Raw genomic sequence first — 24,907 nt, 5'->3', positions numbered from 1 at the left:
ACCTTTTGGATTCTGTGGGCGATGGAGGCCGGGTGACGAGCGCGGAAGTTCGGCCGGAGCCTGTGTATCAGTGTTCGCGTACTTGTGTCTAATTATGTATTTCTTATCGTTTCTCACACTTAACAAGGTGACTCGACCTGAGGGCATAGAAGAGAAATTCTAGAGCGCAAAAGGGGAGCTAGATAGCGACAATAATACCAATGGGGTCTAAGCACTCTTCCAAGGTGCAATCTGCCCATATGAGCCGGGTAATTGTAAATAGATATACGGATAGCGCTGTAAAGAAGGCAGAAGGCAGAATTACCTTACATATCAACTACTCTTGCTCCCCATTTTGGCCTGTGTTTCTTGAAGAGAGAACTACCTTGGCTGAAACATCCGCATTTCTTACCCTGCGTAATTTGCCTATCTCAATTAGCGTATAAAATTCAGCATCAAGGCCTGAGCCCCGGACCAATTCAACACTGAGAGCTCATCGATCAGCATACACAGGAGCTGTTTAATGGTTGCAAACTCAATATTTGCCACCCGAGGGCACAGTTCGACTACCTCCCGATAACACCGTAGTTGTGGAGCTCTTTTGTTATTCAGAGTGTTCCGAGCAGCTAATTCAGGCTGACCTCTTGCACCTGACTTTCCAGTCACATATTATGGGCGCTCGGCGACCGGACAAAGGAGAAGGGGTTACCCAAAATTTCATAAAATGTTAACCACAGCACACGATTGACTTGGTCTACTCGACAATTATACTAACGAAGGAGTTCGATTGGAGTGTGATTATCTAACATATACGTTGCCATCTCGAAAGTATTTACTCATAAATATAACACAAAGGCCAGCTCCGGGTATCCATAACTTGTTCAATGGTGTATGAGTCGAACATGCCTGATCACCAGTTTAATGAATCTGGTAGTCTCATCACATATGAATATCACGTACCGGCCGTAGGAATAGGGCTCGTTTTGTTTAGCCACGGGGGTTGACCATTAGGGTATGTAGCCAAATTGGACAAATTCTGTAAGAATCCCAAGTCAAGAAAGCGATTTACACGTGCTCTGTACTGCGTACCTGAACCGATCCCCCATGAAATGCAGCTTTGTTTAAATCGGACTTTTCTTGCCACATCCACCAGAAACGATCAATGTTCTAAACAATGATGAGATGATAAACCAATTCGTTTTTAAGAAATCGCCTTACCCCATGGTGCATATGGAACATCGGCTACATTTTGATGACTTTGTCGGTAGGTGATCACGTAACTGCCGAGAGTACATACCTCGTTGGGGGAGAATGTTGGAGCTCCTTCGATAGGGCACGCAGTTGTATTGGACGATCCCTTGGGACATCCACCAGCGAGGTCCCTAAATCAATCAATCAAAGGTTTGGCCAACCGGTGAGCCAGAAAATTAACCTACCCTCCGAGAATATAGTGAATCGCTGTATGCATTCCGACGAACCTTTCGGCAGAGGCATGAAACGCAGTGAAATTTCCCTCAGGCTGGGCTAGCAGGCTATTCACTTCTTCTTGCGAGAAAGTAGAGTTGGCAGGGATTTTAGTGACATTTTCCAAATCTAGAATGGGCGTGTATCTTCGACGAAGCTTATGTGTGCTGTACCGAATCATATAAGGTCGGAGCTGTAGTTAGGTGAGTAGGAGCTTACATGGGGTATACAACTGTGATGTTTAGAGCGCCTGTCTTTACTGTGTAGTCACTTTTATGATGTTAGTCGAGGTTGAAATATTGCCCAAGACTAATAGTGAACCCACTCGTTGGGATCACCGAATCCGCCCAGTCCTGATTCAGGATCAGTATCCCAAATGGCACTGTTCTCAAAATCGGCAGCATCTGTAGAGTAAAAAACAAAGAGTAAACATTGAGCTGGATCAATTAATCGTGCAATAGCTCTCACCTTTCTCCCAAGCTGCGTTCAAGTCGAGCGTGTCAATGACAATCATGATGAGCTTTTTTTTATTACAAATCTATAGGCGCGAACTTACCCCAGTCTACCAAGTGATGTTAGGAGAGCGAATGTACGTATACGTAAACTTGAGCTTACATGGTGCGATACCCTCGTAACCACACTCGGAGCGAAGGGCATTCGTCCATTCATGTAAATACAGACTACAAAATGAGCACCAGGAAGGTTCGGAGTCCAACTGAGACTTACCGGTGCCAAGGTAAAAAGAATCCAGTAAAATGAATGAGAGCTGTAATTATCATCCTCCCTTAACCAGGCGCTTGGAATCTATGGAAATATTCTTACGATTGAGGTTCATATGTCTTCATAAAGTATTATTCAGCAAGCATATATGGGGGAGGTTAAGCAGCAATACGTACGCATATACGAGATCATCATAGTATGTGGAGTTTTCGTTTATGGGTACGATCTAGAAGGTTATCCCCATTAAGTAAACGAATGAAGAACACTTGAAAATGCAGTAACTAACCTGGTTGAAAAACCCGGGATAATCAACGGCCGTATTCACTGGTGGGTTGAGCTTCCCTGATCTCGGTCTAGTGTTCAAGCACTATATAAACATTTAAGGGATTAGTACGAGTTTGGGAATTAAGCTGGACCACGTACATTACTAGCATCAATCCAAGCTTTACGCTCAGTGGAAGTCAAGTTTCTCCACTCCCTACGAACTTCGATAGTAGCACAGGTATGGGAGGAACCGACTCCGGAAACGACATGAAAGAGTGCGCTGGTGGCCACAAGAAAGAGGCAAGGGAGTCGCATAGCTAAGACACGTACCGATTGGCTAATTCCCAGTCGCATTTTATAGAGCGAGAACTTATGATGTGCTGTATACAAAGTTTTGAAATCTGTGGATGGCCAGTCGGGACGAAAATGGGGACCTTTGAAATTTATTTAATAAGATTTGTGTTACCATATTAAAGTTCTATGTCAACGCCTGAATCATGAGTGTATCTACGCCCTTCATCTAGTCGACAAGCACCTAGGTGCGTAAGAACCTTTACATAATTGTGCATAAGTCAATTTCAACTTGCCTTAGAAATCATTTTTTACATTTCGTGACTACCGTCTGGAAGTGAACGGTGCTTCGATCACGTTGAGTTGATTGAAATTTGAGCGAGTGAGTCTCCCTTCACTGGGCGGAGCCTGTATCAACTGAGCGACGAGGCACTGGTGTAGTTTCTATGAGGCATTGCTATAGCACTGGTCTGCGAGAATATAGCACCCTTATGTCTTGGCTCAAGAAAGGGCGCACGTTGACATGCTCACCTCATCTCCTCTGGATGTAGTACTTTACAGTCAGCTTTGAATGTTGCTATCAGCGTCCTAGTAAACCCCAACGTAAACACTTACCGTTGTTTCCCATAAGTGTATAACTAACCTTGAACTTTAGTTGCCACTTGGATTCGCCACCTGTAAAGAGAGAGAACAATTATAGGTTTGGGCTACCTGATCCGCTCAATCAATATTGCAAGATAGGCACGGCCAAGCTAATCAGAGGAACGACCCAAAGTATAACTAAATTGGATAACTAATAGAATTAACCAGGATAGACACGTGGCTTGAGATTTGGAAAGTTTAAAGACTTAAATTTTAGGAAAGGCACTAGACAATGTACTTGGTTTATTGTACATGAAATGTGATGGTCACAGATGGAACGCTCGCGAGCGGGTTTGGGGTGGCGCATTGGATAAATCACGGTATTTGGCTCTGTAGATGCCTAGCCTAGTGGCTGTGTCAGGGCACGAGGTCCTGTCCCCGACCACCATGGTCGACGCCAATGCCACCTTGGAGACCCTCCGGGGTATTAAAAATACGATAATAGGGAACCCAACCCAGAAGAAGGAGCTTGCAGTAGACGGAACCTTGCGGAGGTGGGTAAGCATTCCTTGCATTTGCACAAGCCCAGTATCCATTTATATTTATTATCATTTCCGCTTAGAGTCCTGGATTGGGTAAATGCAAGCGAACAAACTGGAGATCCAATATTCGAGTCCATTAGGGCAGAAGCAGCACATATTATTGCTTCCCAAGCGTATGGTCCGTCAGCTTGCTTTGGAGTTGAACTCTGGGCTCTCACGCTTGTCTGCGCCTTGTTTTCTGTGTATAGGCCCTCCTGAAGCACTTGTCTCGGTGCTCGAAGCTCAGGCTCCTCAGGCTCTCCTAACAGCACTCAAGGACGAACGAACACAGGCAGCTTCTAGGTTGACTCTCGCCCTTACTCGGTGCGTTTACTTGTCCTGCTCGGGTTTCTTCTAGTTTCAATGACAAGTTCGTTAGGGCACTTCGGGCTGTTATTACCGCAGCTGCGGAGACTATTGGTCCCGGAAGATGGCACTTCCTGCGCGATCCCGCTCATCCGGCGCGTATGGAAGCTAGGCTTGTAATTGAAGATATGTTCTCGAATGAGGGGCTTGAAGTAATCCTCCCATACCTTTGGCATCCCGAGCCTGATGTGCGCAGAAATGTGGCGATACTCCTGGCGCGAGGGATTTGTAGTGATACTCATCGCACTAGAATAATTGATTACGATGAAAGAAGTGCAATTTGGGCATTGATTGGCATGTTAGGAGGAAACGTTCGGGTGAGTCACGAAAGTCTGCTATGCCTCAAGGGAATGGGATACTGATTTTTTAATATTGACCATTGCTATTCTTCTTTGTTTTGGTACCCTTCTTCTCGTCACTTTTCTCGCCAAAACTCATCGCCCTCTGGATTTCATATACAACCTGTTATCATATCCTAGAACCAATCAGCAGCGACCTATGCATTGGCAGAAATTACTAGGGACAATGAAACGATGTCGCGTATCCTTACCCACCGCATTCCAGTCAACGTGTTGTCTCAAGCTATGGGCGCGATGGCTTCCGGGTCCATCTGGGTGCGAGGGAACAATCCGATGGCCAGCAATGGTTTACCCGAGCGGTCGCGACCGAGCATTCACATCCCCGGCTCAGAACCCAGCCTACTATCTATGACAAGGCCATCACGCAACTCGGAAAGCTCTGACCAGATCAAGGACGAACATATAAGGGTGCTAGATATGATATGCAAGTTGCTGCCATCTAGGGACGGAGATCTAAGAGAAGCGGCGTGCCTATGGTATGTTTCCAATTGCTTCGACAACATGGGCCTTTCCTTAAGCTGCACAAAATTTACCAGTGTCTCCACTATCACTCGTCAAGTTCGCCCTACAAACGTTTTCCGGGATTCGATTCATTCTATGGTAATGTGGCTCAATCTTGCCCTGGAGGAATTCGTGCCTTTGCCCGAATTTGGCCTTCTGGAACCAACCGCTAGCTCTGGGTCCCAGACAGAATGGATGAAAAAATGTAGATGGAAATCAAACGAAATCGGAGGGGGAGAAATTGCAAGGAGGGTAGTTGGCGCTTGCTACATCCTCGGTACGTTGTACGAGCCTTTGAAGGGGGGTGTACTTACGAATGGGTCATCAGCCGACTTCGTAAACGACCGTCAAGATCTCTTGGCTTATGTAGTCCACGCTGGGACTCTTCAACGCGCAGTCCACGCGTTACTTACTTTACCACCCGTGCCCATTCCACCTGGTAAACCATCCCCGGCTCTTAGTGGTCGATGGGGTCCAGGATCAAGTTCCAGTCCCAGTTCTGGGGTCCCCGCCCCAGTTGCCCAACCTCCTTCCCCAACAACTTCTAGCCGGTCTCCTTCCAGGCCCCGAAGGATCAGCAACGTATCTCGAGCTCCCGGGTTTTTTGTTCCTCCTAACGGGCCGCCTGGCTATACCCCTGTTCCATTGGAACTTGTAAACGCACCAACACGAGGACGTTCCGAAGCCTCGTCTTTGACAGTCCCCACAGTGCCTCCTCCGCTAGCTTCTCCCGTTCCTCCCCCAATCTCTCCGTCCGCCGTCGCTCCGGGGCCCATTTCCCCCGGAGGCCCGCCATCACCTACCCAGAGAAGAAGATTATCGTTTGCTGAACTTGCGAGAAGAGGTTCCGAACCTGGCATTCAGACGTTCACACCCCGTGCTCCTTCGCGTGCGAGAAGGACTTCGTCTAGTACCGGTGTTGCATCTGTACCTCCAGTTCTTCCAGAAGGTACCCCTGTTGCCGGAGAGGGCGCTCCTGTTACAATTGGCGGGGAGCCTGATGCTTCTGTTTCAACTGAAACAAGTAGAGCTCATAACCCAGAAACTCACACTAACGATGCAATGGCGGTGGATACTGAGTCAAATCAAAACCCAGGGAAGTCTAATGAAGATTCTGCAATGGCTTCTGTTCAACCATCACCTTCAGCGGCTCCGTCTAACCCTACTGATACGGTGATGTCCAATCCAGCAACATCTCATACGACTAGTTCTGCGCCTCCAGCTCCCACTCCTACCGTCCGTCGTCGCAAAAAGCCTCCTCCAGACCCAGCACTCGGACCGTATACGTTTTCAACATCCGCATCCACCCAACTGAAGCAAGCATCATCCACGCATCTCCCGCCGGCCCCAGAAGCCCCACTCCGAGCAGCCTTGCTGGTTCTTCTTTCATCGTTGTGTATGCATTCCGACGAATGTCGCAGGACGTTTGTCGAGTACAAAGGGCTCGGGAGTGTTGTTTCGTCTGGACGCCGCACCGGGGCCAGCGCTCCGCCCGGGAAACCGGGCGAAATCGACGGGGTTACGGGAGTACTGGGCGCCATGGGCAGTTTGGATGCCGAGGTCAGGTGGGCGGGGGTTATGCTTGGGAGGGCGGTTGCGAGGAGCACGGGCGTGCTTAGGTACATCCCGTTTTGTATGCCAATAGGCTAGCAATTATTTTAGCTAACTTTTATCGATACAGGACGGGGTTGTATGACTCGGGAATTGGCCGTGCGACATTCGAGATGCTCATGAATGGAGAACCAGATAAGCGAGTGCTTGTTGCTGTGCTGAAGATGTGCTGCAATCTGCTTAATCAGTACTCTCCGATGCGCGAGGTGCGTTTTTATTCTGCTTTTATTTAGTATGCTAATAGAAGAGATAGATGTTCATACGCGATGGAGGTATGCAAAAGATCACAGAATTGTGCGAGGCGGAGGAACAGACTATTCGCCACCTCTCATTATGGGCTTTCAAGAACTCACTGTTTAGAGCGACTCACGAGGAGAAGGAAACGCTCATGCGAATACTCGGTTGGGAAAGGCTTGAACGGTATGTGGTCTAATCTTTTCTTATTATCTTGACTCACACCACCCCATTAGTGCACTGGATGAACATCCCGGAGAGTCACTCGAACAGGCGCTGGGCATTGTTCGAAATATATCCCACTCCGAGTCTGACGCCGAATGGCTAATCACGCACATCTCCCCCGCCAAACTGCTCGGAGCTGCCGAACGTACAATTGGGGGAGACGATAGCGCCTCGGTCGCGTCCCTCTTTGCGCTCGCCCAGGTTGCGCATATACCCTCGGTCCGACTCTTGATCATCTCTCGCCGCCGGATTCTCGAGTATATTCGTTCGAGTCTGGCGCATTCAGAGGTGCAGACTAGGAGTGCGGCTGCGTTGTGCGTTGCTCAGATGGCCGGGTGTATGCCGCGTCGGTTGAGAGAGATGAGGGAGGTGGGGATCGACGGGCAGCTGAAGCTTCTGAGAGGAAGGGAGGCGGATGAGGAGATAAGGGATAACGTGCTGAGGGCGTTGGTGTTCTTCGAGTCGAGAGACGGTTGATTTAATGATCTGTATCTGAATTTTGCTTGTCGGCGGAGGGGTTATGAAGATAATGAATTACCACCGAATATATTTAGAGCCACCAGGTAAGCAACTGGTATTTTGTAAATGTTGCATGAATCATACAAGCAATCATTTTTTTTTCTATATTGGAAGGTAAGAACATTACGAGAAAAGTGTCGTCCTGATACTATGAGCGAATATATGACCGGATTTGGAATACGTGTCATACTGGTTGTCAGCAGTTCTGTACTTGAATTGCGGATATAATCTGCTTACAGTGAAAGACCATATTGCACTGGAAAAGACATGAGTAGGACCATATTAGCACGGTGACCCCCCCCCCAATACAAAAAGTTCACACCACACCACGCTCAGGCTTAGCCAGGCATATCGCACCCAAGAACGCAGAATTCACAACTCGACCGCATGGCCCACAGGAGATGGACTTGAGCTTAGGATGCGGAGCACTTGTCGGATCTTTTCAACAACTCGACACTGTGATGTGTTAAGATCTTGAAAATCAGTATATCAGTAAAAGACATCTTTTTTCAGTATAATGCGGCCTGAAAACTACAACGTCGGTATGTCATCCCCAGCACGAATCAGAATAAGGGAGAATTGATAACTAAAGTTAGTATATATTGATCTTGATTTCAGCTCAATTTCTACTTGAACACACATCCTTGTTTTCAGTGTTTTAACCTTGTACAGTGGCTCTGCATATAACGCCCCACGCCCTCAAAATACAGACATCCCTTGCTTTTGGGAGGCTTCGCCTGGAACCGATTAATGTGCACGGTAAACCATTAATAGACTTATCCATAAATGCGGCAGCCCAAGCACATTGGACGCATCGACACGTTTCTTTACCAGTGAAAGGTAAAGCATATACATACAACACGATAGCAAAAAACACATATATCCTTACTGCGGGTTGAGAAAGCTGAGCAAATGAGCAAAGGATAGCGGGTCCGAGGCATGAGCTGGGTCAAATACTTGCGAAAGCTGTTGGCACGTATGACGATACGGGTCGCGCTCGCCTCCGATATCCCAGTCACTGCAACATCATATATGAGCTGCCAAATCCTCGCACACACACACACACACACACACACACACACACACACACACACACACACACACACACACACATACCCCTAACCCAGTGACTCACCCAGCTTGGCATCGAACACTACAATAAGGGACCGCCTTGCACTTGGAGCAAGCATACGCAACACCCCGTCGGTCTATCCCGATCGGATCCTGGCAGCGCAGAAACACGCACCCGTTCCACGCTCTCCGAACCCGGGCGATCTGATCCTTTAGTCGCAGCGCCTGGGCGACCGAGTCCCACACGCCGTTGCACAGCTCGTAGTGCCGTTTACGAACCGCGGACGGTGTGGTGGTAACGGCCCGATCCCGATCGGTATGCAGGTCCATGCACATCCCGTGCACGACGAATTGGTGTTGGACCTTGATCCAGTCGGGCGCATAGTCGCGAAAGCATTCTTCGAGGATGGCCGGAGTGTGGGTCGTGCCGATCGTGTGGAACTTTGTTTGGATCGTTTTCATGAGGTTGTAGCTGGTGTCTATGAGCAATATTGTCAGGGTAAATTTGGGACGGTTGAAAGTGGAGGGGGGGGGGTGCGGTTTAAGATGGTATCGCACAGCATGGCCTGCAGCATGCGTCACAGGCGAAGAGTTCACCTTGCTCAATAGTACTCTGTCCTATTTTGGAACGTAATTACGCAATTTCAATGATATATATTATATACATATATTCATACTTGCAAATTGTGTTTGATGTGAAATTCTTTACTTCATTAACTCATTTATGTGGCTAATGCGCGCCAGTGTTGTAGACACACTCAATACCAGGGAATTTATTCCCATTTTCTCAAATTTAAACAAAGCTAAACAGACAACATTTTCGATCACGTGCCCTCGACGCTTATATCATACGCTAAGCGCCAAGCCACGTCCCCCTTTGCGCTTACTCATCACACGTAGCCACCTCCACCTATGATGTCATCATAACATGTCAGTGACACATATGCATGAGTAAGGACAACTGCAGAGCGGGGTTCTTATTGGTTATGATATTGCATATTATGTATTTGTAATTAGCTCACATCTGTAATATATAAGGAGGCCAACTGACCATGGTAACACCCAGGTCAATTACCTCTTGTTGCATCCCACATTGTACAAGGGCCTTACAGCCCAGTAAGCTACTTAGTCACATGCCTTAAGCGTTGTTCTCACTGTACATATGTAGTTTGCCGCCGCCTTATAGTGCGCGGTCATTGTAGATAGTTAGTTAGACGTTGTAGGGTAGTCCTCACTGCCTTAAGCAGTTCACACCTGTATCCCACACGGCCGTAATCACCTGCGCCCTTGATGTCCTTACAGATGTCTAGGACAGCCAGGTTTTGTACAATTGTGAACAGACTGCTTAAGCAAACAAGAGTTTGCAAACAATAGAAAAATTCTAAAACACTGTGAGTTTTTGCCTAAGCACTAATTAAAAGCGCACAACCGCGGGTTGGGTGATGGGCAATTGCTGTCATCCATTTTGTATCCAAAGTACACGTGTGTAGGGGGGCTATTAAGGACTTGAGCAAGGGCGTCTAATCTAGACTGTACAACCATAATTTACTCTCATCCATAACTACTATCCCCCTGTTCTACGTGGGCTAGAATGTCACTACTGATACCAACTAACCTGTTGGCTGGTGGGTCAAAAGGAGAGCTTAAGCACCATGGGTTGGATTCTGGGACAAATTGGCAAGGCTCTGTTGCTCAACAAAAAAGTGAGAAATTTGTGAATGTAGGTTTTTTTTGGTATCCCAGCACTCATGGCTTGGATTAATAATCATAAAACAATGCAACCAGCCAAATAATGAAAACAACAATGTAGGCTTGAGATTGAAGCCTCAAGTTATCCAACAAATGCACAAGCAGGTGTGTGCTTGGTTTCTTGCCCTTAGTCTACCTACTAAAATAACAAATTGTTGTCATAAACAGAGGAAAATAGAACTAGCTGGAATTGAACCAGCTTGACCACTAAGCCATAGAGCCCTATTATTCCTCTGCTGACAACCCATGATTACACCTGCTACCCCCCAAATTTGGGCTTGGGCCAGCATGCAACCACTTGTACTGGTCATGTGACTGTGTCCAGGACATTGTTGTACATGATTTTGGCTTGTAAATGTGATGATCCATTACTGAAACCAGACAAGTATGGTTCCAAGCTTGCAAAAGATGCAAGGGTTTGGAACGTATACATTAAAGAAGCCAATAAATGGGATGCGGAACTCTTGGATGGCTGTGTTATAACCTCCTAACATATACCATTAGAATCGCCTGAATTTTCTATTATTTTTAGTATTTTTTACGGACTTAATATCTCATGTTTTTTGATCACGTGATCTTGGCGCTTATTTATGCCAAGATGCCGCGCTGAGATGCCGTGCCAAGGGCGCTTAGGAGAAATCCACGCTTCTGCGCAGCCCGCAGTACGCTTCTCTTTTCACACAAACGCTTCCTTATCTCACGCACAGACCATGTATATACCTTCTCTCTTGTCTATATAAACAGCAGGAAAATTGCTTGGAGATCCCAAGTTGATTTTACCTTGTCTCATATCCATTGAGGAGGCACCAGCCAGCTGAGTAGCCGCCCCCCCCAGAAGTTCTGCTGACGCATCACCCCCTTACCTAACTTACCACACCTCCAGGCCTAGGGCCCCTCCGCATTGCCAGTAGATAGTTAGTTGTTGCCATAAGCAACTTAGTTAGTAGTAGATAGCCTTACGTAGTTAGATTACATACATCTGTGTAGTAGCACGGCCACAAGCGCCCGCCTTCACCAGCAAGTACCCACCTTACAGTGGTGTACAACATTGTAAAATTGACTTTTTGTAGGCTTGATTGACAAACAAGAGGAACTCCCATACTAGCACAAGGGAAAACAGGTGATTGGACTCGCCTTTCAGCTTTAATAATCAAACAGCTGTTGGTCCCACCCAGTACCAAATTGCTATAAGGCAGACAGTCTCTAATTGTCTGCATACCACGTGTTTTGCTGGAACACAGCAGTTAGCAATCCTAGACAGCTGAACCACCCGCTTGCAAAAAACCCGCTTGTATCACAATTGCCAGATCTGTTGATTTGTTGTAGGGATTGTACAACGCTAGGTGTCTGACGCAAGGATTTAGCGTTCACACACTGCGCAAAAACCGCTCATAAGTCCTGAATCAGGCACTCTTATCCCCCACGCCGTCTTCACTATACCATCCACACGCTCTGGCGTCCCTCACCCCTACTTGCGCCCCTCCAGCCGCTCCAGCTGCCATTCCATTCCAACCCATTCCCAACCACCCTCTCGCAGCGCATCTCCCACTCCGCAAGACTTGCCAAGGATGGAACCAGAGCCGTCCCTTACCGCTCTCCTCAAGGCTATCACAGCCCTCACTGCCACTGTTGGGTCCTTGCAGGACCAAATCAAATCACAAGGCCAAGAACTCATCCAACTCAAGGCCATATGCAAGGAAACCGCCAACCTCCTTGGCAACAAGGATCAAGGAGGACAAGCCCAGCCTGGCCCATTGACTGGGCCTGTCACTCCCCCCACTCATTTGGGAGGAGAAACCCACACTCCAGGCACGGTTAGGCCTGGGCTCAAAGCCCCTTTCCAACCCACCAGGGGAACCGGATTTGATTCAGAGGAAGAGGAAGAGCCAAGGCACCCCAAAAAGGAGCCTACAGGAACGCCTAAGAGGCACTTAGGGTCCCTCACCCCCTTCAATTCAGGGTCCTCCGTAAAGCGGCCCAAGATGGATCTTCTGGACCCCTATAAAGGCAACACTAGGGGACGTAAGGCTACCCAATGGCTTGATAGGATGATGCTCTGGGTTGCACTCCACCGGGACCAATTTGATGAGGAGGAGCAGATGGTTGTGTGGATCTTATACCACATGACAGACAAGGCTGCCAACTGGGCCCTCCCCATCATTGGAAACATCATCAAGGGCAAAGGTAACCCTCCTACCACTATCCAGGCCCTAACAGCCAAATTCAAGGAGGCCTTTGCTGACCCCAACGCCAAACGGGCCGCCGCCAGGAAAATAGCTACCCTGGTCCAAACCTCCACCACCTCCAAGTATGTCACAGAGTTCCGCAACCTCATTGCAGAATTAGACTGGAATGAGGAGGCCTATATTGCACAGTTCACGCAAGGCCTCCACTGGAAAGTCAAGGAACTGTTGTCTACCAAGGATAGCATCCCTGACAATCTTGAAGCCATCTTTGCAGCGGCAATTAAAATCAATAACATCCGCCGCAAAAATGAGGAAAACCGGCCAAAGAAGGTCCCTGCCAAATCCCCGGCCACTGTGGCCACCACCTCCACCACTACCACTCAACGGGTCTGCCTATTGGAAGACCCCAACTACGTCACACCGGAGGAAAGGGACTGCTGCCGCGCATCAGGGCTATGCGTCAAATGCAGCCAAAAGGGGCACGGCATCAAACAATGCCCCAATCGCTGGAAAGCCACAATCAAAGAGGTAGCCAAGGTGGCTGAAGATGTCAAGTTGGGAAAAGATTGAAGTCAAGGACTGCTGCCAAGCCCCCAACTCAAAAAACGGACGTTATAGTAGATAGCATGGAATTTGTAAATCTTGGTTTGGACTCAAATAAAAAACCACTTCTTTTCATCAATCTATATATCCAAAACATCCCGGCAGAACCCCTTAGAACCCTCATTGACTCAGGAGCCACATCAAACTTTATCTCCCCCTCAATTGTGGAAAAATACAAAATCCCAAAGACCCAACTCAAAAATCCACAAGTTGTGAGAATGTTAGATGGTACTATATCCCAGACTGGTTGCATTTGGCACCAGGTTCACCTCACTGTTTTGGCCAATGGCCATTCCCACTCCATTCCCTTTCTTGTTTGCCCCATTGGCAACACCCCGGCAATTCTTGGCATGACTTGGTTAACAACAGAAGCCCCCCTTATTGACTGGCAACAGGGACTAATCACCTTCCCTGAACAAGCACAGATTGCCTCTGAGGAAGAAGCGGACCTAGATCCTTTGGCAGACCTCCCCCCTCAGTACCATGAATTTGCTAAAGTCTTTGGCAAAGAAGAGTTTAAGGTCCTCCCTCCACATAGGGAGTATGATATATCCATAGACCTTGTCCCGGATGCCAAACTATCCCCAGGACCCTTATATGGCATGACTGATGCTGAATCCAAGGCGCTCAAGCAGCACATTGACAAAGAATTGGCAACAGGCAAGATCCGCCCCAGCACTTCTTCCACCGGTGCCCCAGTCATGTTTGTTAAGAAGGCAGACAGATCTCTTAGGCTGGTTGTGGATTACCAAAAACTCAATGATGTAACCCACAAAAATGTATATCCACTCCCAAGACAGGACAACCTCATGGCAAAGCTGAGACATGCTAAAATATTCACAAAGCTTGATCTACGCTGGGGCTACAACAACGTCAGGATCAAGGAAGGAGACAAATGGAAGACAGCATTTAGAACAAAGTACAGGTTATTTGAATACCTGGTGATGCCCTTTGGCCTTACCAATGCCCCAGCCGCCTTCCAACATTTCATGAATGACCTGTTTAGGGACCTCATTGACGTCACAGTGGTTATCTACTTGGACAACATCCTGATCTTCTCAGAGGACCCCAAGGACCACCCAACCCATGTCAGGGAAGTCCTATCACAGTTGATGAAGAATCAGTTGTTCTGTAAACTCTCCAAGTGTCACTTCCATGTCACCACAGTGGACTACTTGGGTATAGTCATTTCCCTGGCAGGCTTCTCCATGGATCAGAAGAAGATTGAGGCGGTCATGTCTTGGCCAACCCCCAAAACAGTCAAGCAGGTCCAAGCCTTCCTAGGATTTGTCAACTACCTCTGCCGCTTCATCCCCAATTTCAGTTCAGTAGCACGCCCTCTGCACAACCTCACCAGAAAGGAAACCCCCTGGTCTTGGGGCAACCTAGAGGAAGTAGCATTTCAGGAGTTGAAGGTTCTTGTCACCAAGTTGCCAGTTCTCATCCACTCCAACCCAGAACTCCCTTATTACCTTGAGACAGACGCCTCAGGAGTTGCCATGGGAGCCATTCTTAGTCAGCGGGGCTCAGATAACCGGCTACACCCAATTGCGTATATGTCCAAATCATTCTCAGGGGCAGAGGGAAACTACAACACTCACAACAAGGAACTCCTGGCCATCATCAAGGCCTTGGAGGAATGGCGCATTTTCCTGGAAGCCACGGACAAGCTGGTTCAGGTATTTACAGACCACTGCAACCTTGAGTACTGGATGCAGGCAAGGACATTCAATCAACGGCATGCTAGATGGCGCGTATTCCTGAGCAACTTTAACTTCAAAATACATTATTGCCCAGGGAAGCAATCAGGGAAGCCGGATGCCTTGTCCAGACAATTGGACTATGTTGATACCCCCCAAGAACCAGAAGTCATGCTACCACCAGAGGTTTTTGCAAATACATTGGAAGAGGAATTAGATATTGTCACGGATATTTGCACCAAGCTCAAGGAAGATCCATCACTGGAACCCATTATCAAGTTCCTTACTGAAGATGTAGACAACGCACCCCCTTTGATTAGGAAAGCCTATAAGGACTATGATTGGGAAAAAGATTTGCTATGGTACCGCGGAAAACTGGTGGTTCTGGACTCAGAACCCCTGAAAGAGCAACTATTAAGGGAATTCCACAACTCCCCACTGGCAGGTCATCCAGGCCAACAAAGGACGCTCAAACTTATCAGCAGGAGCTATTGGTGGCCCGGAATGAAATCTTCTGCTAAGGAATGGGTCAAATGCTGCCCAGCTTGTCAAGCCAACCAACGTGCGCATGCCCCAGTTATCTCCCTGAAGCTGTTAGAAGTTCCCCCTTATCCTTTTCACACCATCTCCTATGACTTCATCACAGGGTTCCCCAAATCCCAGGGACACAACGCCATACTAGTTGTAATTGATTCCTTTTCAAAATTTGGTCATTTTATTCCCACCTCAAAAAGGGTCACATCAAAGGGTTTAGCAGACTTATTTGTCAACCACGTCTGGAAACTACATGGATTACCCATAAAAACCGTCTCTGATAGAGGTACCACGTTCACCGGGAAGTTCCTCAGGGCACTATACCAACAACTTGGAATTAAGCCTGCCTTCTCATTGGCCTATCACCCCAAATCAGACGGACAGACCAAGCGCGTCAACCAGTTCATTGAGTTCTACCTGAGATCTTATGTAGCAGCAGACCACTTGGACTGGGCCAAATGGTTGCCACTTGCGGAATACGCTTACAATAACGCTAAACACGCTGCAACCGGAAAGACCCCCTTTGAACTGGTTGATGGAAGGAATCCTGTAATGAATCCGTCAACCGTACCAGCCAATGTACCAGAAGCAGATTTGGTAGCCAATACCCTGGCCCAGGAATGGCAGGAGGCAGAGTCAGCACTCAGAATGACTAAAGAACGTATGACAAGACCAAGAGGGATAATCCCGGAATACTCCGTGGGCAAGAATGTCATAACCCATATCTGGAGGGGTTATTACCATATATATCCACTGTCAAAGATATATATAGTATATATGATGCACAGTGATATATTAATAATATAAGTTGCTGGGGGACATTGCACTCCCCCCGCCCCCCTAGCCGCAGGCCAATGTTAAGGGAGCCCGCAGGCAAGGTCTGAATAATATATTATTATAGAAGAGATTATGTCATCCCCCCCCACCTCAAATCCGTAGTAGTTTAGTATAGTATTTGATAAAGGACTGGAGGGGGGGAGGTCATGTGACCTGGACTTAGAGAATATCACTAAGTCCAGCCATGTCGACCATAAGTCTCTTATATGTGGGAACCTGGAGGTTCTGAGTGCATATGTGCGAGTATATGCGTGCTTGCGGTCATGTTGGTGTGCAACATGAGTGTGTTGGAGGCTTGACAAGGTCAGGACTCATGGACAGAATGGAGTGGGTCATGACATTGCCCCCCCTTTTGCACATAGTTTAGGGGACATGAACTTGTGCCATTAGAAAAGATATCTGGATAGATATCTTATTAGGTGTCAAGTTCTCCTAAGTACAATTGTGCAATGAGTTGTTCTGAGGTCACCTGACTTGTTCTTGGTCATGTGATCCTTATTGGAATGTTGTTTTCTTCCTGTGGGAAAGTTCCCACACTACAGTCTTTGTAAAGCAACTTCTCAAGTCTTCTGGAAGTTCCTGGTTAGCAACATATTTCATGGTTGCTTGGTTACTGTATGGTGCCATTTTATTGTTCAGAAAGGATTGGTATAGTAAGTCATTTCCCTCTGATTCAGTCTCTTGGCCCCCATGGTATAAAGAAGAGGGCAGTGGGAGGTGGGATAAGTCATCAACATGTCTCAATGCCCAACTGCCAGCGCCACTCCCTCCACAGTCTTGGATTCACAGCCTTCAGGGCTGTTGGATGCCACCCCCTATGTTTCCCAGATTGCATCTACTGTGTGGCAGAGTCAAGAGCTGCCTCTGTCACAGCTCACTCCCAGGACTCTCAAAAGAAGGCTGGATCTGGACTCCCAAGAAGAAGGAGTAAGTGGTCTTGTTTGCTAGCAAAATCCTTTTACTAAAAGATAACTGTAAAGTCACAGATATCCTGCGTGCTTCCCCCCTTGTCCAGGCGTTGGTTAGCAGTGCCCAGCAACAGGGAAGACTTAGAAAATGGAGGAAGCTCCATTGTCCCATCCATGGCTCCATTGGAGTCAAGGGAATCTATTGTTCCTGCAGCCCCTGAAGGGCAGGAGGACATTGGGGTTCTTCCCCAAGAAGGAAGGCACTTCTGTCGTAAGGGGAAGTGTTATCTTCTCACTTATGCTTGTTATGTCAAGAGTGAGGAGACAAGGGAAACCTCTTGCCATGAGGTTATAAAAGAGTAAGTAGTTATACCCAGGATGTTTTTACTTTTACTGAAGATTATTCAAGTCTTGTAGATCATCTTCTTACTCTGAGGAGTGGGGCAAATTCCCTTTTGGAGTATGCCATGGGAGTCACTGAGTCCCATGACCTGAGGGAAGGTGAATGGCAGCCTGATTGGCATTGCCATGTTATTGTTTGGGCCAGGACCCTCATCTCATCAGAGGCCCTGAACCTATGGAAGTATAAGGGAGTGCGCCCTCATGAGCGTCTTCTTGTACTTAGGGATGATAAGGGAAGGTTTGCCCCTTTATCAGCCTATGAGTATCTCAAGAAGGAGGCAGATGCCTGGGAGGCAAGATATGGGAACCTTACAGAGGAGTTCTTATTAGGCCAGTGCCCTGCAGGGTTGAAGGCTAAGACCAATGTAAGTCCCTGGTTATGGAAAGAGGTTCTCAGCTGATGGTTCTCTTATTACAGCGTAATGAAGATTTTGCCTATGCCATGGAGGCAGAGGATGCTGAGGGATTTTTTGGTTGCTTAAAGGAGCGCCAACCTTGTGATATGGCCATGGGGTATAACAACCTCAAGGCTTTCACTGGTTACTTCTACAGGGACAAGGGTGCCCTTCCTCAGGGTGTATGTGAACCCAAGGCCCTTAAGAAGTAAGTCCTCTTCTTTTTCATCATAGAAGAGAATGTTGACAAGTTGTTACCAGGGCTACAGTCAACTTGCCACCTGGTGTTCAGGAGTGGGTTGCTTCCAATATATTGGAACGTGACCCTGAATCTGATTGTGGTAAGATCCTTGTTTTGTGGGGGCCCTCAGAAACAGGGAAGTCAGCCCTGGCTTGTTCTTGGGGGCACCATATTAGGTTCAGGCAGAACCTCAACTCTGATGAGTTTAGTGACCATCCTATGGTTCAGTATGCAGTGCTGGATGATATGGATTGGTCCAAGGTTCCTTTGAAGATGTGGGTGCAGGAAGACTTCAACTTCCACACTAGTTATAGATCAGAGCGCCATTGCCAATGGGGGCGTTCTACTGTTATATGTTCCAATTCTAAGCCTTCTGTATTTGCTGATTGTAGTTATGCCACAGTTGATGGCAAGAATTGGATTGACACCAATTGTACCTTTGTGTATATTGGTGATAAGCTGTATTAGAAAGTTCCTCTTTGTCTTGTCTTTCCTTGTCTTGTCTGTTCTGGTTCCTGTCTTAATAAAGGCATCCTTTCTCTTCCTCCATTTGGCATTTAGAGATAAAATGATTCTTGGAAGATCAGATAAGACACATGGTTACTAAGAAGGATCAAACATTGGAAGAAAAGGAAGAAGAGAAGAATGTAAGGTAACTAATGGAATGTTACATATTTCATCACATTCCATCAGCATAATCCAAGGGATTCCATTTGTTCATGGCCTTGTTACTTTCAAGGTCAGACTCATGTCCTCCTTCATCACTTAGTTCATGGATTGCTAAGTTAGATATACTTCTGCTCAGATCATTCTGAGCTGCTTGCATGGCCCATTGTTTGAGCCAGTCATGTAGATCCTCTATGCTCATTTCGCGTTCTAGGATCATGTAATAGACATCCTCAGGAGTGAGGTTGTCCACATAGCCACCTAAGCCTGATGGCAGTTTGTTTTTCCAGTTTTCAATTTCCGCAGCCAGCCATTCCCTTACTGTTGAGATTGGTATCCACCATTCAGGATCAATTTCCTCAATGCCTAGATGCCACTCTGCCAACTTCCTTGTGTGCTTTAGCACTGGGGCCCTCACTACATCCTCCACAGAGGCACCCACATTACCTCTACACACAAAGAACTTGGTACTTTGCATTAGTTTGGGTTGTTTTGGTGGCTCACTGCCAACCCAGCAGAGGTATCCCCTGATTGGACAGCGTAGGGTTCTTCCAATCCAGTAGCATTTCCATTGTTGACCCATTGGTATGTAATCAAGGGTTGCTGAGGGATCAAGTAGTTTGGCATAAGCCTTGGATTGTTGGAAGGAGTCACATCTTGTGATGACCTTATGCCAGTCATAGATGTTGGTGATAGGGGGTTGATCATTCCCCATGTTCCAGCCCATGGATGGATCTGGGGGTGCCCATTGATCCAGGTTGTCCTGGGACCAAGGGAACTTGGTCCTGTGCTCACTGGATCTGTCAAGGTGGTAAGAGGTGGCATCTCCAGTGGCCTTGGAGATCCTGGTCTCTGTTCTGATGGCAGGCATGATGTCTTAGTAATGGGGATGGATAAGAAAGTAGTGGTGCCAGTGGTGGTTTGAGATGACTTCCCAGGCATGGGATGCCTTCCTTTATACCCTGGGTTGCCAGGACCCTTATCTTTCCGCTTGTCAGACCCTTTATTGCCCTTTGCCCTAGGGTCACGTGATTTCCTATGTTCTTCAGTAGAGTGGTTTGTTCTCCCACACACCTCACATTGGATTTCAGTAGACCCTGATTTATTGGAATTGGATTCACTGTAGTTCTCAGCCTCCCAGAGGGAAGACAAGGGAAGTATTTTATCCAATTCATCAATCACTTCCTGAGAAATGCCTCAATCCAGCATTTCCTGTTCCATCTTTAGATGGTTGTCAATATGTTTCTCCAACCTTTTGACTCCCATTACTAGTTCCATTAAGAATCCATAGACCTTTTGGGTACTTGTAAGGTGGTCATTAGTAATCCGTTTCCTGTTTGCCTCAGTTTTTGGTGGTTGAGTTTCCTCAGGGAATTTGGCAAAAAAGTCTTCAATAAAATCCTTCACTGTCTTATTCCTGGTTGCCTCATCTACCAAAGGGGTTTCCTTTTCCCTGGTGGCAGGGTCCTCCAAGGGTGTGTTATTCCCTGGATTCTCATGCCTAGGGTCTAGGATCCTAGCTGTGGCAAGTTGAAATGATTCCATATCCAGTTGGTCAGCCTGTTTAGAAGGGGTGATTCCTACTCCTTCCTGATGTCCCTGTTCCATGCCTTGCATAGGAGATGTCAGCTCCATGACATGATCATGTTCAGGGTTATCCAATTGGGGCAAAGTCCCAAATACACACCTAGGTTGCATCTTATGAATTCCCATATTGTTGCAAAAGGTCAAATAGAGCACTATAATAGTCTCTATTACTTGCAAGTTCCAAGATATACCTATCTTAGTCAGTAAGAAGCCAAATAGCGCAACCCACAAAGGAAGTCTTTAGCTATTTGCAAGAAGAAGACAAGAAGTCTCAGTTAGTAAGGAGCAAAATAGCGCAACCCACAGAGGAAGTCTTTAGCTATTTGCAAGTAAAGCAGTGGACACCTAGGGTCCTAGTGATGAGAAGACTCTGACAGTACTTCTTATCACTAATCAGAAAGAAGGATCAGTGGAGATCCTTTGTTGACAGTTGTTGATAGTTGAATTTCAAATAAATCATGCAGTTGCTCTTTTTGAGGTGTAGCAACACCTGCTTGTCCCTATAGGTTGTAAGACAAGGGAAATCAAGCTGGCTTTCTAAGCAGCTTGTTCCACCCCTATATATACCTGGGCATCACTTGGGTCTATATACATATTTCAAATAGGAGCACAGCCTCTCAGAGCTGGAGCACAGCCTCAAGAAGCAGTATGAGTCAAAAAACCATGTGGCAGTGCTTGATTAGCCAATCAGATGCCAAGAAATACACCGGTGAGGTGAGGTCTTGGCAGAGTTGGTTCTATTTTTAGCACATGATCACGTGGAACACTGCTTAAGTATGACTCATACTCTTGGCATGCACAGCCACAATATAAGTATGACTCATCCAATTTCCTTATATGGTAATTCTATTCCCCAATCCAGCCTGGTTTTACCTGGAGATCAAGCACAGCCATCATCATGTGATTGTGGCAGTGCAGGTAGTACTTGATGACTAAGCATTTGTCATTATGCTTGGTCATAGTTGATTTGTCATTCATGAGTTGATCATGTGACCTGGTTGCTGACTAAGCATTTGTCATCATGCTTAGTCATACTTGATTTGTCATCAATGAGTTGATCATGTGATCTGGTTGCTGACTCATCAGAGTTCAGCTGACTAAGCTAAGTCATCCATCCATTTCATCTTCTTTCCTAATTTGGAAAGGGGATTGCCATTTTTGGTAGGTCTAGGTTGCTTAGTCTCTATTTGTCTTGAAAGTCTTCTTCAAGTTATGTCTCTTTCCTAATTAGGAAGGTGAGTTACCATAAATGGTAATCTGAAGTCGTGTTGTTGGGACAATATGTTGTGCATCATTGATGTAGAGGCATTAGTCATCCCTACATCCCCTATAGGCAATACATATACACATATATATGTATATATATACTGGGTATAGGTAAGCAGCTTGATTTCAATGTCATAACCCATATCTGGAGGGGTTATTACCATATATATCCACTGTCAAAGATATATATAGTATATATGATGCACAGTGATATATTAATAATATAAGTTGCTGGGGGACATTGCACTCCCCCCGCCCCCCTAGCCGCGGGCCAATGTTAAGGGAGCCCGCAGGCAAGGTCTGAATAATATATTATTATAGAAGAGATTATGTCATCCCCCCCCCACCTCAAATCCGTAGTAGTTTAGTATAGTATTTGATAAAGGACTGGAGGGGGGGAGGTCATGTGACCTGGACTTAGAGAATATCACTAAGTCCAGCCATGTCGACCATAAGTCTCTTATATGTGGGAACCTGGAGGTTCTGAGTGCATATGTGCGAGTATATGCGTGCTTGCGGTCATGTTGGTGTGCAACATGAGTGTGTTGGAGGCTTGACAAGGTCAGGACTCATGGACAGAATGGATTGGGTCATGACAGAGAAAGTCTGGCTTGATGGAAAAAATGTAGAACTTAGGACAAACTCTAACAAGCTGGACCCCAAGTGGCTGGGTCCATTTGAAGTCACAGAGAAAATATCAAGTCACGCCTACTGCCTAAAACTCCCAGACACCCTAAAAATCCATGACATGTTCTATGTAGGATTACTATCCAAAGCACACAAATCCCCCAGTCAACCATTTCCAGAAAGACCCCCTCCTGAAACAATAGAAGGGGAAGAGGAGTACAAGGTCAAACAAATCATTGACTCCAAGCAACAACGGGGAAAATGGTTCTACCTAATTAAATGGAAGGGTTATGGTCCGGAAGACAATTCCTGGGAACCGGAAGAACTCCTAGAACACAGCCAAGAGGAGATCCAATGCTTCAACAAGTCACGACTGAAAAAGGCTTGTGACTCCGCCAAGAGCCTTTAAGGGGGGGGCAATGTTATAACCTCCTAACATATACCATTAGAATTGCCTGAATGTCGTACACCACTATAATGTGGGTACACGCTAGTGGAGGCGGGCACTTGAGGCCGTACTACTACAAGCTTATGTAAACTAACTAACTAAGGCTATCCTAGTACCGCTTAAGGCGGTCTGCTACTTCTATACTACTGCGTGGGGGCCTTAGGCCTGGGAGGTGTGGTAGGTGTATATAAGGGGTAAGCAACTGATACTACTAGGGGGCCGGCTACTTAGCTGGCTGGCTACCTTCTCTAATGAGTAAGAGACGAGGTAAAATTGACTTGGTGTTTCCAAGCAATTTCCCTGCTGTATTTATAGACATAAGTGCGCTATCTACATGGTCTGTGCACGTGAGAAAAGAAGTACATGTTGGAAAAAGGAAGCATGCTGCGGACTGCGTAGAAGCGTGGATTTCTCCTAAGCGCCCTTGGCACGGCATCTCGGCGCAGCATCTCGGCATGATAAGCGCCGAGGTCACGTGATCGAAAAATAAAAGATATAGAGTCCGTAAAAAATACTAAAAATAATAGAAAAATCGGGCGATTCTAATGGTATATTCAAGGAGGTTGTAACATTGCCCCCCCTTAAAGGCTCTTGGCGGCGTCACGAGCCTTTCTGAGTCTTGCTTGGTTGAAGCGCTTGATCTCTTCTTGGCTATTTTCTAAGAGTTCCTCGGGTTCCCATGAATTATCTTCAGGGCCATAGCCTCTCCATTTAATCAGGTAGAACCATTTTCCTCGTTGTCTTTTGGAGTCGATGATCTGTTCAACTTTGTACTCTTCTTCCCCTTCTATTGTCTCAGGAGGGGGTCGGCTTGGAAATGGTTGGCTTGGTGACTTGTGACTTTTGGACAATAACCCAACATAAAAAACGTCATGGATCTTCAGGGTCTCTGGGAGTTCTAGGCGGTAGGCGTGGCTAGAGATTCTTTCAATGACTTTGAAGGGACCAAGTCGTTTGGGGTCTAACTTGTTTGAATTGGTCCTAAGTTCCACGTTTTTTCCATCTAGCCAAACTTTCTTGCCTACTGAGTATTCCGGTACCTTCCCTTGATCTCGGGACATTCGTTCCTTGCTCATTCTGAGGGCTGACTCGGCTTCCTTCCATTCTTGAGCTAGAGTGTTGGCCACCAGGTCTGCTTCGGGAACATTGGCAGGGATATTGGATGGGTTCATGACAGGGTTCCTTCCATATACCAATTCAAAAGGGGTTTTCCCTGTGGCAGAGTGTTTTGCATTATTGTAAGCGTATTCTGCCAATGGTAACCATGTGGCCCAGTCTGAGTGGTCCGCTGCAACGTAGGATCTGAGGTAGAACTCAATGAACTGGTTCACCCGCTCCGTTTGCCCATCTGATTCCGGGTGGTAGGCTGAGGAGAAGGCCGGTTTTATTCCGAGCCGTTGGTATAGCGCCCTTAGGAATTTGCCTGTGAATGTGGTTCCGCGGTCCGAGATTGTTTTGACCGGTAATCCGTGTAGTTTCCAGACGTGGCATACGAATAAATCTGCTAGACCCTTGGCTGTGACCTTCTTCGAGGTTGGGATGAAGTGACCAAATTTGGAAAAGGAGTCAATCACTACCAGGATTGCGTTGTGTCCATTTGACTTGGGGAAACCCGTGATGAAGTCGTAAGAGATCGTGTGGAATGGAAATGGGGGGACTTCTAGGGGTTTCAGGGCTATGACTGGGGCGTGTGCTCGTTGGTTTGCTTGGCATGTGGGACAGCATTCAACCCATTCTTTTGCTGAAGATTTCATTCCTGGCCACCAATAGCTTTGGCTGATCAGTTCAAGTGTCCTTTGTTGGCCTGGGTGCCCTGCCAATGGGGAGTCGTGAAATTCCCTCAATAGTCTTTCCTTGATAGGTTCTGAATCTGGAACCACTAGTTTCCCTCGGTACCATAGAAGATCCTCCTCCCAGTCGTAATCTCAATAGGCCTTTCGGATAGATGGGGGTGCATTGTCTGCATCTTCCGTCAGGAACTGGATGATGGG

At 46.9% G+C, this 24,907-nt stretch overlaps 9 protein-coding genes across 9 annotated transcripts; 4 read left to right on the top strand and 5 right to left on the bottom strand.

Annotated features, from left to right (window-relative positions):
* Positions 1 to 811: 811 nt before the first annotated feature.
* Positions 812 to 2,742, bottom strand: RhiXN_12287 (tyrosinase; the record flags this gene model as incomplete). The annotated part of the gene is made up of 16 exons (XM_043332102.1): positions 812 to 885; positions 940 to 1,015; positions 1,069 to 1,146; positions 1,198 to 1,221; positions 1,277 to 1,361; positions 1,416 to 1,610; positions 1,663 to 1,713; positions 1,769 to 1,847; positions 1,912 to 1,923; positions 2,000 to 2,005; positions 2,059 to 2,123; positions 2,170 to 2,209; positions 2,266 to 2,282; positions 2,340 to 2,389; positions 2,450 to 2,530; positions 2,587 to 2,742. The coding sequence occupies 16 exons, from the start codon at positions 2,740 to 2,742 to the stop codon at positions 812 to 814; spliced, it is 1,089 nt and encodes a 362-aa protein (XP_043186863.1).
* Positions 2,743 to 3,747: 1,005 nt separating this feature from the next.
* On the top strand, positions 3,748 to 7,654 carry RhiXN_12286 (uncharacterized protein; the record flags this gene model as incomplete). Its single annotated transcript, XM_043332101.1, has 10 exons — positions 3,748 to 3,854; positions 3,923 to 4,020; positions 4,091 to 4,205; positions 4,261 to 4,564; positions 4,727 to 5,082; positions 5,143 to 5,384; positions 5,436 to 6,726; positions 6,789 to 6,924; positions 6,972 to 7,138; positions 7,189 to 7,654. 10 exons carry the CDS (start codon positions 3,748 to 3,750, stop codon positions 7,652 to 7,654), a joined length of 3,282 nt encoding a protein of 1,093 aa, XP_043186862.1.
* Positions 7,655 to 8,581: 927 nt separating this feature from the next.
* Positions 8,582 to 9,229, bottom strand: RhiXN_12285 (uncharacterized protein; the record flags this gene model as incomplete). Its single annotated transcript, XM_043332100.1, has 2 exons — positions 8,582 to 8,714; positions 8,943 to 9,229. The coding sequence occupies 2 exons, from the start codon at positions 9,227 to 9,229 to the stop codon at positions 8,582 to 8,584; spliced, it is 420 nt and encodes a 139-aa protein (XP_043186861.1).
* Positions 9,230 to 12,084: 2,855 nt separating this feature from the next.
* RhiXN_12284 (Retrotransposon-derived protein PEG10) lies at positions 12,085 to 13,272 on the top strand (the record flags this gene model as incomplete). Its single annotated transcript, XM_043332099.1, has 1 exon — positions 12,085 to 13,272. The coding sequence occupies one exon, from the start codon at positions 12,085 to 12,087 to the stop codon at positions 13,270 to 13,272; it is 1,188 nt and encodes a 395-aa protein (XP_043186860.1).
* A 56-nt stretch (positions 13,273 to 13,328) lies between these two features.
* Positions 13,329 to 18,790, top strand: RhiXN_12283 (Retrotransposable element Tf2 protein; the record flags this gene model as incomplete). Its single annotated transcript, XM_043332098.1, has 6 exons — positions 13,329 to 16,174; positions 17,135 to 17,303; positions 17,357 to 17,643; positions 17,694 to 18,051; positions 18,105 to 18,289; positions 18,343 to 18,790. The coding sequence occupies 6 exons, from the start codon at positions 13,329 to 13,331 to the stop codon at positions 18,788 to 18,790; spliced, it is 4,293 nt and encodes a 1,430-aa protein (XP_043186859.1).
* A 211-nt stretch (positions 18,791 to 19,001) lies between these two features.
* Positions 19,002 to 19,859, bottom strand: RhiXN_12282 (Vegetative incompatibility protein HET-E-1; the record flags this gene model as incomplete). The annotated part of the gene is made up of 1 exon (XM_043332097.1): positions 19,002 to 19,859. One exon carries the CDS (start codon positions 19,857 to 19,859, stop codon positions 19,002 to 19,004), a length of 858 nt encoding a protein of 285 aa, XP_043186858.1.
* Positions 19,860 to 20,185: 326 nt separating this feature from the next.
* Positions 20,186 to 20,686, bottom strand: RhiXN_12281 (uncharacterized protein; the record flags this gene model as incomplete). The annotated part of the gene is made up of 1 exon (XM_043332096.1): positions 20,186 to 20,686. One exon carries the CDS (start codon positions 20,684 to 20,686, stop codon positions 20,186 to 20,188), a length of 501 nt encoding a protein of 166 aa, XP_043186857.1.
* A 1,735-nt stretch (positions 20,687 to 22,421) lies between these two features.
* RhiXN_12280 (Retrotransposable element Tf2 protein) lies at positions 22,422 to 22,877 on the top strand (the record flags this gene model as incomplete). The annotated part of the gene is made up of 1 exon (XM_043332095.1): positions 22,422 to 22,877. One exon carries the CDS (start codon positions 22,422 to 22,424, stop codon positions 22,875 to 22,877), a length of 456 nt encoding a protein of 151 aa, XP_043186856.1.
* A 620-nt stretch (positions 22,878 to 23,497) lies between these two features.
* Positions 23,498 to 24,670, bottom strand: RhiXN_12279 (Retrotransposable element Tf2 protein; the record flags this gene model as incomplete). Its single annotated transcript, XM_043332094.1, has 1 exon — positions 23,498 to 24,670. The coding sequence occupies one exon, from the start codon at positions 24,668 to 24,670 to the stop codon at positions 23,498 to 23,500; it is 1,173 nt and encodes a 390-aa protein (XP_043186855.1).
* Positions 24,671 to 24,907: the final 237 nt, after the last annotated feature.

This window comes from Rhizoctonia solani, chromosome 15 (assembly GCF_016906535.1).
Source record: "Rhizoctonia solani chromosome 15, complete sequence".
Taxonomy (NCBI): domain Eukaryota; kingdom Fungi; phylum Basidiomycota; class Agaricomycetes; order Cantharellales; family Ceratobasidiaceae; genus Rhizoctonia; species Rhizoctonia solani.
The sequence above is the reverse complement of the archived record's forward strand: the minus strand, read 5'-3'. Positions and strand labels throughout refer to the sequence as shown.